General features: G+C 43.2%; 5 protein-coding genes across 5 annotated transcripts; 2 read left to right on the forward strand and 3 right to left on the reverse strand.

Annotated features, from left to right (window-relative positions):
• Window positions 1-463: 463 nt before the first annotated feature.
• Window positions 464-1,432, reverse strand: F4813DRAFT_383936 (glycoside hydrolase family 61 protein; the record flags this gene model as incomplete). The annotated part of the gene is made up of 5 exons (XM_049246005.1): window positions 464-494; window positions 542-576; window positions 625-674; window positions 718-1,277; window positions 1,329-1,432. 5 exons carry the CDS (start codon window positions 1,430-1,432, stop codon window positions 464-466), a joined length of 780 nt encoding a protein of 259 aa, XP_049094534.1.
• A 759-nt stretch (window positions 1,433-2,191) lies between these two features.
• On the forward strand, window positions 2,192-4,063 carry F4813DRAFT_307035 (carbohydrate esterase family 15 protein). Its single transcript, XM_049240833.1, has 2 exons — window positions 2,192-2,499; window positions 2,551-4,063. The coding sequence occupies exon 2, from the start codon at window positions 2,593-2,595 to the stop codon at window positions 3,781-3,783; it is 1,191 nt and encodes a 396-aa protein (XP_049094535.1). The 5' UTR covers window positions 2,192-2,499; window positions 2,551-2,592; the 3' UTR covers window positions 3,784-4,063.
• Window positions 3,868-5,127, reverse strand: F4813DRAFT_306933 (NAD(P)-binding protein). Its single transcript, XM_049240832.1, has 3 exons — window positions 4,925-5,127; window positions 4,451-4,870; window positions 3,868-4,396 (listed from the first exon to the last, which is right to left on the reverse strand). Exons 1-3 carry the CDS (start codon window positions 4,958-4,960, stop codon window positions 3,953-3,955), a joined length of 900 nt encoding a protein of 299 aa, XP_049094536.1. The 5' UTR covers window positions 4,961-5,127; the 3' UTR covers window positions 3,868-3,952.
• Window positions 5,128-5,761: 634 nt separating this feature from the next.
• Window positions 5,762-7,338, reverse strand: F4813DRAFT_306931 (uncharacterized protein). The gene is made up of 3 exons (XM_049240831.1): window positions 7,097-7,338; window positions 6,549-7,033; window positions 5,762-6,497 (listed from the first exon to the last, which is right to left on the reverse strand). Exons 1-3 carry the CDS (start codon window positions 7,247-7,249, stop codon window positions 6,056-6,058), a joined length of 1,080 nt encoding a protein of 359 aa, XP_049094537.1. The 5' UTR covers window positions 7,250-7,338; the 3' UTR covers window positions 5,762-6,055.
• Window positions 7,339-7,430: 92 nt separating this feature from the next.
• F4813DRAFT_377667 (uncharacterized protein) lies at window positions 7,431-9,476 on the forward strand. The gene is made up of 3 exons (XM_049245257.1): window positions 7,431-8,700; window positions 8,761-9,037; window positions 9,100-9,476. The coding sequence occupies exons 1-3, from the start codon at window positions 7,857-7,859 to the stop codon at window positions 9,383-9,385; spliced, it is 1,407 nt and encodes a 468-aa protein (XP_049094538.1). The 5' UTR covers window positions 7,431-7,856; the 3' UTR covers window positions 9,386-9,476.
• The last annotated feature ends 2,185 nt before the right edge of the window (window positions 9,477-11,661 follow it).

The raw sequence follows: 11,661 nt of genomic DNA on the forward strand, positions 1-11,661 counted from the left end.
ACCGCCTATTTTTATTTTCCCCTATTTTTTCGTTTTTGCTTTGGGGGGCTTTTTTTTTTTTTTTTTCCCCCAACAACTGTTGTTTTTTTATTTTTTTTTGGTTTTTTTTTTTTTTTTTTTTTTTTTTTTTTTTTTTTTTTTCACCAGGCTTAGCACGTAATGATTCAATTAGAGCTGACAGGCCCTTAAGTTATACAGATAGTTAGAAGCTATTTATATTAGGCGTTTCCGGTGTCAGAGTTGCAACGGCTATAGGTTTGGATTAGAAATGGAATTTAGGCCAGGTGACTCGCCTGTCGAATCGAAATACTCAACCATGTCCGTCTAGTCTGTTGGTTACTACCTAGGTAGGTACCTACGACGTGCGAAAATTCGGTACGTTCAATTGTGTCATACCAGATCCATTATGAATTACATAGCTATGTACCTAGATACCCGAATCTAAGCGTTCATGGTCAGTTTATTAACAATCCTGACAATACTTGTTTACAAATCTGCGAACTGTCAATACTGCCTTTTGCAAGTTTGCTGGAGTACTCACCCATCCCATACCGACGGTCCGGGAATCGTATAATTCTGCGGCGCGTTAGATTAGGCACAGAAAAGGGTGTGGAAGATTCTTACCGTTTGCGCCTTTATTTCATCCGAGTAGATGTCAATCCTGATCGACGGATCTGATACTGTTAGTCACTCTCGCTGATACGGGGCGACACGTACCATCTTCCTTATACGTCCCAGGGAACTTGGCGAAATACTCGGGTGACGGTACTGCCGTCCCCGTTCCGGTGATGTTCAGATGCGCGCACTCGGGATAGAACTGTGGCTTATTCTCTATATGGATGCTCAGGATCTCATGCCTGACAATATAGAGTCCTGGCTTGATGGTGGCCGGGATCGTAACGGACCACAAGTCTGGTGATCCATCCCAGTTCTGGAACTGCTTCTGATACCATATACCCTCTACGATGTTGCCTTCCACCAAGCCCGCCTCCCAGATCTTAAAGAAGTTTAACTGGTTCACATCGACGTCCTCGCAAGACTCCCCGCAGTCGGCAAGCCAAACCGACATGGGCCCATACGGATGAAGCCAATACCAATAAACCGCCGTAATGTTATCGCCAGCTGCGACGGGAATATATGACGGCGGCGCCGTGGCTGGAGTGTTGCAGGCCAGGCCAGTGTCGTTTACGAAGAATATCGGGTCGATGCTCGCCCATATCCTCTGGACCATCCAAGGCTTGCCCTGCTGGTCTTCCAACGGCTCGTCTGGACTATATCTGTAACTCGAGTTAACGTCGGCATCGGATATCAGAAATTCAAAAATTTACCCCCTGTACCAAGTGTCGCCAACAGTATAATTTGCAAGGCCGCCGTGAGCAGCGACGGAGCTAGCGAGCAGCGCTAGCGCTGCTAAAAGAATCTGGCTGGCCATAGTGTGGTTTGCTTTAACGGTGAAGGTCCGACGATGCTGGCAGCCGAGGCGGCATCACTAAGGAAGGAAGTTAAGGAGGCTACCACAACTACCGGTTGCCAAGAACCTGGGGAAGCTCGCAGTTTCTACTTGAAGTATTTGAACCATCTTGGAAGTAAGGCTAGATTGTGCAGACAAGTTCGGCCATCCTCGAGAGCACGGTGGCGCGATGCTTTAACCACGTGCGGTAATTCGGAGCGTCTAATAAGCAGTTGGATGCAACCTCGTCTCCGGCTATTTCAAAAGCTATCATCTTCGTGTCTTTGGGGTTTACAGGTTCTAAGAATAGTAACCTTCTAATTAGCCACGTTTAAATACTCTAAAAGCTTTTAAAGCTCTGTCTTACGAACCCACGCCGGAGATGAGGAACTCTCATAAAGAACCGTCAGAGGAGATACATAGACGCGTCTATGTATGAATACGTCCAGACTTTGAGTTGCCCCTTTACCCAGTCTGCTCTTACACTGATAAAAATGTACAAGGTTGAAATTTGTATAACTAATTCTTTAACTCAAAGCTTCAAACTTGAGTTCCTCCCAATAAATTTTTGTGGGTAGCATATCGAAGTATTAATACTACAAACGTGTTTTCTTGGGTATATTGATATTTATCACTCGATGCTACCCTGCGCAAAGCTCCTGCGCGTCCCCAACACCACCAACGATATTAGCCATATTACCCGATCTCCCCACGTTTGGAGATTGTGGAGTATCCTATGCTAAACGCTCACCCATCATCATCCCCAAAGTGCCAAGCGGATCTCGGTGCAAGGGGCCAGTCCATCTCGCCACGCGCGACGCAGTGGTTAAACGCGCCATTCTTGTCGAACCGCCAGATCAAAAAGCCTTTATTGCGTCGTTCAGAGTGGGACGTCTCGGCTTGGCTAGAGCCGCCCAACCACTATCGACTCGGAAATGAGAGACACCAAGCCACCCCCAGTTCAGGCATTCAGAGATCAGCCGGAAAGCGACGATGCGACGAGACGCAAATCGACCCGTGACAAAAGTCAAGCCTAGAGACGTATAAGAATAAGAATCGCCTCAATGCCCTCAACCGCCCTTTACTAACCAGCGAAGCACACTATCCCACATCATCCCAGATTCCCAGAAACAGCGCCCAAGATGATGCGCCGTTTGACTTCCGCCCTCCTTCTGGGCTCCACGGCTACCGCCCTGCCGTTCGCCGATATCTACCAGCGCCAGAACACCAGCGACTGCTCCGTAAAGGACACCTACCCGGTTGTGAACTTTGCCAAGCTGCCCGACCCCTTTACTTTTGAGGACGGAACGAAAGTCGCTAGCCAGGCCGACTGGACATGTCGTCAACAAGAGATTAGCAAGCTTCTACAGCAGTACGAACTAGGCGCCTACCCCCCACCTCCCGACAAGGTTGAGGCTTCTCTTTCCGGGACCACCATGTCCGTCAAGGTTACCGTCGGCTCCAAGTCGGTCACCATTAGCACCTCCATCAAGAAGCCTAGCACCTCTCCCGGCCCCGCCATCATCACCATCGGCGGTTCATCGCTGCCCATTCCCGGCACCGTGGGCACCGTCGGGTTTAACAATGACCAATTCGCCTCCCAGGCTTCCGGCCAGTCCCGCGGCCAGGGTGCTTTCTACACTCTCTTCGGAAACACCCACTCTGCCGGTGCTCTTACCGCGTGGGCTTGGGGTGTCGACCGTGTCATTGATGGCCTCGAGCAGCTCGGCGCCGACAAGACTGGTATCGACCCCAAGAGGCTAGGAACTACGGGCTGCTCCCGTAACGGAAAGGGTGCTTTCATCGTCGGCGCCCTCGCCAACCGTATCGCTCTTACCCTCCCGCAAGAATCCGGTTCCGGTGGCGCTGCCTGCTGGCGTATCTCCGACGACGAGCACAACAAGGGCAAGAACATCCAGACTGCAGGCGAGATCGTCGGAGAGAACGTTTGGTTCAGCCAGAACCTAAACCAATACACTTCCAAGACTAGCACCATGCCCGAGGATCACCACTTCCTTGCCGCCCTCGTCGCTCCTCGCGGTCTCCTCGCCTTCGAGAACGACATCGACTGGCTCGGCCCCGTCAGCACGACTGGCTGCATGAAGGCGGGACGTCTCATCTACAAGGGTCTTGGCGTCCCCACCAACATGGGTTTCTCTCTCGTCGGCGGCCACAGCCACTGCATGTTCCCATCATCGCAGCAGGCCGAGCTTACCGCCTACATCAACTACTTTTTGCTCGCCGGTACCACGGCTCCCCCCGAGGTGGAGAAGAGCAGCGCCAGCGTCCAGGTCACCGACTGGGCCCCGTGGACTGTTCCCACTCTGGCTTAAGCGGGTAACCGAGTAAACGGTAGCGGAATATTTTGTATATAGCATACCGGGGCAGGAAAATGCCGAACTGTATAGGTTTGCTTTTGGCTATCTAGTCGTACGTACGCGAACGGTAATCAAAGCCGCCTGTCAAATTCCAGAATATCTCCTAATTACATGTAATTTGCGCTTAGCCACGTAGCCACTCCTTTACCGTCGCCGCTAAATCTTCTTCTTGTAACCCGAGTAAGCCAATCGCATTTTTGTCTCCTAAAACGGCGCGGCCAACGCCGTCCGCGTAGATGTGGCTCCGCAAGAAGTTGGAGAATGCGCTGTAATCCCCCTTGCTTAACTTTTCCAGTCCGATCTTCTCCAGCTCCGCGGTGCTGACATGCTCTACCTTCCACTTCTCGCCCGTCTCCTCTTCCACGATCTTTAGGATCTGGTTTTGGGACGGATTGAACGACGCGATCGTGAGATACTGGTTAGCTGTCTTCTCCGGCTGCGACAATATAGCCGCGATAGCCTTGCCGATAAACGCCAAATTCGATGCCTGGACTGGCTCGTCTCCGGAGTCGTGGATGGTCGCAGTCTTCGTATCCTTATTAAACCCTACGGTTCCGTATTTAAGCCCCTATTGTAGCTCGTCAACGCTGATGATTCTTTTGAGAACGACCTTTATGCGTACCCAATCGAAGAAGATTCCGTTGGAGACGCCGGTCCACGTAAACCACGGATTCTCCTGAGACTTGCTAATGATATAATCGAGAGCTTGGACCTTGCCCTGGAGAATTTTTCCGATCGGCGTACCTTCTACGGTTCTCGTATTGATGCCGAACTCGGATGGGATAAACCGTTTCACCTTGGCGGCGATCGCGGCGTCTACCAGCGGGACCTGACTGCCGATAGCCACCGTCGCGATCGTGGATACGACCGCATCTTGCCCTTGAAGGGCGGCGGTTAGCGACTCGACAGACTGATAATTAACCTTTTTAGTGGCTACCTCGGCCGGGAATGTGGCTGTCGATTCCTCACGTGCGAACGCGGTAACCTTGAAGCCAGCTTTAAGCAGCTCTTGAAGGACCTCCTTTCCCAAATTCCCCGAAGCCTAAGAAGACATTAGTAGGATCACAAGATCGCGAGCTCGTTAAAATCTACTCACCCCAACTATAACCACGTTCTTGATAGAGTCCGCCATGATTTGCGTAAATAATTTGCTGCGAGTTTAATTCGGGTCTCAGCAGATTGAGGGGGTTTACGTTTAACAAGACAGGTTCATTGCCGGACCTTGGAGACTATTTATGCCCTTAACCACTAGCCAAGCGGGGGACTGTCATACGTGATCTCAATTATCTAGGCGTGCTCGGAGAACTCGAGCCAAGTCTCGAACTCCCGAACGATCGATCAGGGTGGTGCGTTAGCAGAGACAAGAATGCCGCATATAATTGGACAGAGGTGAGCTCATAAGAGGTAGTAGATTCGTAATCCATGCACCACGAGCCGAGAGATGTATTAGCCGTACGTCGCGTTGTTCATAACCAAACCGAATTACTCAGAAAATTCGATAGTAGATTCATCATGGTCTGATTAATAATGTTGAACATAACCGCTCTGCCAAGAATCAGCGGAATCGGTAATAGCACCATTACCTTATGTTGCTTTTTCCTAAACCCTGGCGTCGTGGTCATTACCCGATTTAACATCATACTAGCCCCCGCCTCTAGTTGGAATCTTCTACTTTGCGACTTCTATTTTTAAGCGCGATGAAACAAAAGATAGCCCTTGTACACCTCCTTGCACGACCATTAAACGACGAGATAGCGCCGTTCATGTCACAGAGAATACTCCGTCTTGAATCGTTGACGACCAAGTTCTCGTCTTAAAACTGTTCAACTACTCGTATTGCTTAAGCTAATAATACAATAATGGTTTCACACCGGGCTGCGCCTCTCGTTATTAATCTGCAAAAGATATGCAAAATTGCGTCACCGTCGCGACCAAAACTGTTCTCCCGTAGATCCAGACTTTGATTCGGCACTGTAACTCAAATAATCTCCCCATCAACTTCACATAGAACGGTCACGACGATGCCGACTTGTCCCTATCTTGATCGGCTCTTCCGAAAGTGGGGACCCGGAGGTAACATCCACCTCGGCTCCGAACTAACTAAAACTAATACACGATATCGGCAGTGATCCACTAAAAATAGTAAAGAAAATTGAAAATAATATAGTAACATGACGAAATAATTTAGAATCCTGGTTTGAGGTCATTTGAGATGAGTAATATCTTATTACACGCGGGGAACGTTTTCGTCTGGGAGCTCCAGCCTGTCCGGACGAGCACAACTCGTAATTTGGGTTGTGAATACGTCTGATCCCAACGGAGCAGTCAGCATGCCGCTCATTCCGGCTCTGGTATCGGCGTTTACCAGATCGTCACTACCATTTGTCGTATATACTCCTCGGCGTCGACGATCACCGAGTCTTCCAAACGTAACAAGGCTGCGGGGGTTAAAGCGAACGCCAGACGACCTTTGGGACCCTGTGAGCTTGGAAATCAGGGGTGCGACATAGGTTTTGAAGACGGGCCCCAGAGTTGGGATGCAAGCAATAACAATACAAATCCACAGCTCTAGTGTTGTTGTGAGGGCAAGAGTTGGCATCTGGTAAACGTAATCGCCCCCACCTTTTGTGACAAGATCGTATATTCTCCAAATCATTATGCCAACGGTTCTGCCTCATCGTTAGTGAATTCGTGGTGCAATTACGGGTTTGGATAATTACATTAACCCGAGACTAAACACCAGACTGATCACGATCTTGTTTCGTAAGCTCATCTTGAGGTTCCATAAGAAAGGCATAGGTAGGATCACAATGAGGATATCTATTGCGAGATTGGTACTGACTGAGCCTACCTGGCCGATATTCAGGTCACGACAGTGACCATCAGTCCTCGGGTTCCATAACTGCGAGATGTCCGGCGAACATGTTGTAAGAAACACTACGAGGAAGGAAACGCAGTAGGCAATAGAGAGAACCATCATCGCGTAGCACAATATTGTAAACGCCTTAGTAGGGAAGATACGAGCATAGAGGAACAGAACCGACAGTTTGAAAGCAGCGGTCCCTAATGTCCAAGTGACGTAAGCTGCCGGGATTGCTTTGAGAGTGATTTGAAGCTCTATAGTTGTTAATTCGGTTATGTAATGGCCCATACCGCCGAAAAAGATAGCCCAGGTCAACACGGCCTCCAAAGCCAGCGTATTGAGCTAAACGATTGTCAGATTAACCATGGGCAAGCCACTGTTAAAATATCGCAATGGTTTACTTACAAAAGACAGAACGATGAAATAATCATCTGGATAGATACGGCACCGGATTATGTGAGCGGCCCAGAAACGGAGAAATATAAAGAAAATGTCGAAAATAGTAAATATTACAGTACAGACGAAAAGGATGATGCCTCCCTGAGTTATGGACGCCATTATCGAGCAATACCAGGAACACGCAAGTTATAAAGTAAGAGAGCAGTGGTGACTCGTGACGCAAAGGTCGTGGAACTCATGTCTTAGACGTCCATCTAGGTAGCCAATAGGAAACAAGAGTACAAGAATTCTTTGCCGACCAGTATGTTTCTAGGGATGGACGAAAAGGGTAGAACAAAGAGGTAATCATTACTCTCCCTCGGAATTTCATAACTCTTAGAGTCGTATAAACAAATCATATGCTACGGCCAAGAAAGTAATCATTATGGCTGGGAAGGTTAAATTGAACGCGAATCACACTCATTTAGTTATTTGGGCATCTATTGCCATCGTCTTGGGGGCGATATGGTCTGCGACGTCACGATCATCACCAAATCTTTCGAGCCAACCTCGGTGCCGTTGCTTTCCTGGAGACCCATGCTGGCCGTCCTTTTCTGAGTGGGAGTCGTTCAATGATACAGTTGGTGGTAGACTCATAGCTACCGTCCCGATTGCCAGTTCATGCCATGATAGCTTCCCCGCAGTTGAATATGACGCCGAGAAGTGCGAGGAGATTCAGGCGAACTGAGCGCGTCCCGAACTTCACGACCACACTACACATTCACCAATGGCTGGATTCTTTGCAAATATGAGTTGCGACCCGTTTACGCCCAGAAATGCTCAATGTATCGTGGGTAGCTATGTGGCATACGTTGTCAACGCTTCTGGCGCCCTCGAATATCGCGAGACTTTAAACTTTGCTAAGAAACACAACATCCGCCTAGTCATCCGGAACACGGGCCACGATTATATGGGAAAGTCAACAGGCGCCGGCGCGCTGGCGATATGGACACATAACATTAAATACAAATCCATCATCGACTACACTTCCCTAACCTACACCGGGAAGGCGATGAAAATCGGGGCGGGCGTATCAACCTCCGAGGCTCAATCGATGGCAAATTCGAATGATCTTGTCATCGTACAAGGTGATTGCCCAACCGTGGGTATTGCGGGTGGCTATACACAGGGAGGTGGAAGCGGCCCATTGGCGTCCAAGTTCGGGCTTGCAGCTGACCAAGTTTTAGAATGGGAGGTAGTAACAGGGAACGGAGACTTTTTAACGGCTACGCCTAATAATAATCCCGAGTTGTATTGGGCTCTTGCTGGCGGTGGCGGCGGCACGTATGGTGTCGTTTTATCAATGACGGTCAAACTTCATCCGAATATGCCAACGGCTGGCAGTGCTCTTTTTTTCACCGAGCCGACAGAAGCGTACTGGGACATCGTTCAAGCCTTTTTGCTCAACCTACCGGATGTATTGGAGGCCGGCGGTACTATTTACTGGCAGGTTCTGCCAGGAAACATATTTCGGATGCCGCAATCGTATTTGCCGAACGGCACTGCTCAGGATCTTGAGCAACTGCTGCAGCCTACACTCAAACTACTTGACCAGAGCGGTATCTCGTACGGTAGTACACACCCAAAGGAATCGAAATATAGTTTCAATTTTGCTAATTTGAGACTAATAGCCTTTTCCTCTCGGGATTTCCCAAACTTCCAAGATGCCTTTTACGAGATGGTCCCTGAGACGAACGTCACGGAAATAAACCTCGGTGGTCGTCTCATTCCTCGTTATCTCTTAGCATCAGAAATTTCTGCTGCTTCTCTGACAAGTGCCATCAAGTCGATAATCAATAATGGCGGTATCTTGGCCGGTGTTTCAATGGATGTCAGCCGTCCCCCAAGCTCTTCCAATGCCGTCCATCCAGGTTGGCGGGAATCAGCATTCCTAGCGTTCTTAGGCACGTACGCATATTCAAATGTCGCCTGATATTGGAATTGGGGTTTCACTAAAACATTACTACTAGAATATACAATCGATACAACATGACATCGAATGTGGTCAATCAACGCCTAGTCACCAATACTCTTCTTCCCATTTTAGAAGAGATCACACCGGGTGGTGCTGCATACTTGAACGAGGCGGACATCAACCAGCCAAACTGGCATAATGTGTTTTACGGCGCAAATTACCCTAAGCTAATATCTATCAAGAAGATGTTTGACCCGGATGACATTTTCTGGGGTCCAACGGCAGTAGGAAGCGAAAGATGGGAGGTTACCGAACATGGACGCCTTTGTATGGTTAGTTAATGCTTTGAGTTTACGAAAGGTTATTATGCCGAACTTTTTTTTAATAAAAACGAATTGTTGTTACACAATTAATACGGATTAAATAAGCGATGTATAAGGTTTAATTAATGATATTTTTAATAATTTAATTAATTAAGGTAAAATCGTAAAAATATATATTTATTAATAAATACGTATATATGATAAAAATAATAAATAAAATAATATTTTTATATATTTATAATTATAAATATATTTTTTTTAATATCGGTAATAAAATACTTTATTATTAATAAAATACATATATATTATCGTTATATAATTATTATTTACTTTATTTTCTTTTTATAATTAATTAATTATAAAATTAATTATATAATAAAATTTTAAACTTATATTAATATATGTTTATATTAATTTAAAATAAAAATTATTTTATAAATTAAATTACGTTAATATATATTATACCATTTTATTTTTAATATAATTAATATTTTTTAATTATTATTTTTTATTTAAATTAATATTAATAATTAATTATAATAATATACTTTTATAATAATTTAATTATTTTTTATTAATATTTATATAATTTTATTTAATAAAATTATAATTATTATAAAATTATTAAATATTATTAATTATTAAAATATAAAGAATAATTAATTATGTAATTTAATTACATGTTATCACGTACGTAATGAACAAGACTTAGACGTCTTGACCTTGGATCAAGCCCTATTAGACCTGATATCAAGGACTTTTTAGATGATGAAAATGATGAAAGAAAGGAATAACTTGTATTAAAAGTGGATGATATTATATAAAATGGATATGTGCGATTATAAATAGTACTTATATTAAGAATATAATCATATAATTAGGGTTAAGGTTATCTGATATATTAGTACCAGTTTATAACTTCCTTTTGAATTTTATCGAGGTTACGAAATTAAATTCGACCTACGAAATAGGGGTTGGGACCTGAAAAAAAAAGGAAATAAAATAATATAAGTGGGGATCGAATCCTAAGCCTTAAAAAAAAAATTTCGTATTGCCTGGGTTATTAAAGTTATTAAAGCTTTTGATTATTAACCTTGTGGTATAGCCTTCTTAATATCCTGGGTATTATTAGGTTTTGAATTGTATTTTAAATGAATTTATATACTGTATAATTTAATTAATTTAACTAGGATTTACTAATTAAATATTTTGTATTATTAAATTATATCTTTTAACTATATAAAATTGTATAATAACGGGTCCGATTGTAATATTTGTTGTTAAATTAAATATATATAAGGATTATGGTATAAAGATTATATAAAAGGATTGTTGTATGGCTTTACTTCCTTTACAATAGATTTGGTTAATCTTATTCCCTTTTTTATCCCGGTATTGTATAACTTTTGTAAATAACTTTTGTAATTAAGCTATTTGCCTTTTTTGATATTTTAATATTGATTTGAATAAGCCTTGATATTGATTAAGCTTTTGCCTTCCTTATAATAAACCTAGTGATTTATTGACTGATTGGCTGGCTTAGCCTTTACCTCCTTTATTACTGATTTCTTATAATTGATCGTTTTGTATATTAGGTATAATATAACTTAAAAAGCATTATATATTATCCTTAAATAATTTAAAATATAATTTTAAACGTGGTAATTACTAGTATTTTTACCAACCTTATCCTTATAATCCTTTTACGCATTTAATAAAGTTACCTTTTATTTCTTAGTATTTAACTAATTGAGATACGTTATAGCCCTTATATATCTTAAAACTAATAACTAAATCTTAATATAATAATACTTTTTAAATCGTATTATATTTTATATATTTCGACTTAAAGTATAAAAATATTAGTATCTCGGAAATCGTATTAATTTAATTAATAAGTAATGTAATTGTTAAGGTTATTAATAAGGTTATAAATAAAGCTTTCGATGAGGTTATATCGTATTATATATATTAATTAATATATTAAGATATAATTAAATTAACTAATAGGTAAAATATCTTTAAATTGGCTAATATGATTAATATAAAGCTTAAATTATTTAATCAAATTATTTAATTTATATTTAGGCTATTAACTAAAAATATCGATAAAATTATTATAAATCTGGTTATTAACTAATATATTGTGGGCCTTGTAAACTATAGGATTGTAAACCTTATTAATTGTAAGAAGCCACCCAATCAAGCCACGATAAGGTATTTTTAACGATAATAGTTTTTTTAAAATTGGTATTACGGGTTTAAATTGTTAAGAATTGCCATTAAATAAGACT

Source organism: Daldinia decipiens, assembly GCF_022478715.1.
Source record: "Daldinia decipiens strain CBS 113046 unplaced genomic scaffold F4813scaffold_65, whole genome shotgun sequence".
NCBI lineage: Eukaryota > Fungi > Ascomycota > Sordariomycetes > Xylariales > Hypoxylaceae > Daldinia > Daldinia decipiens.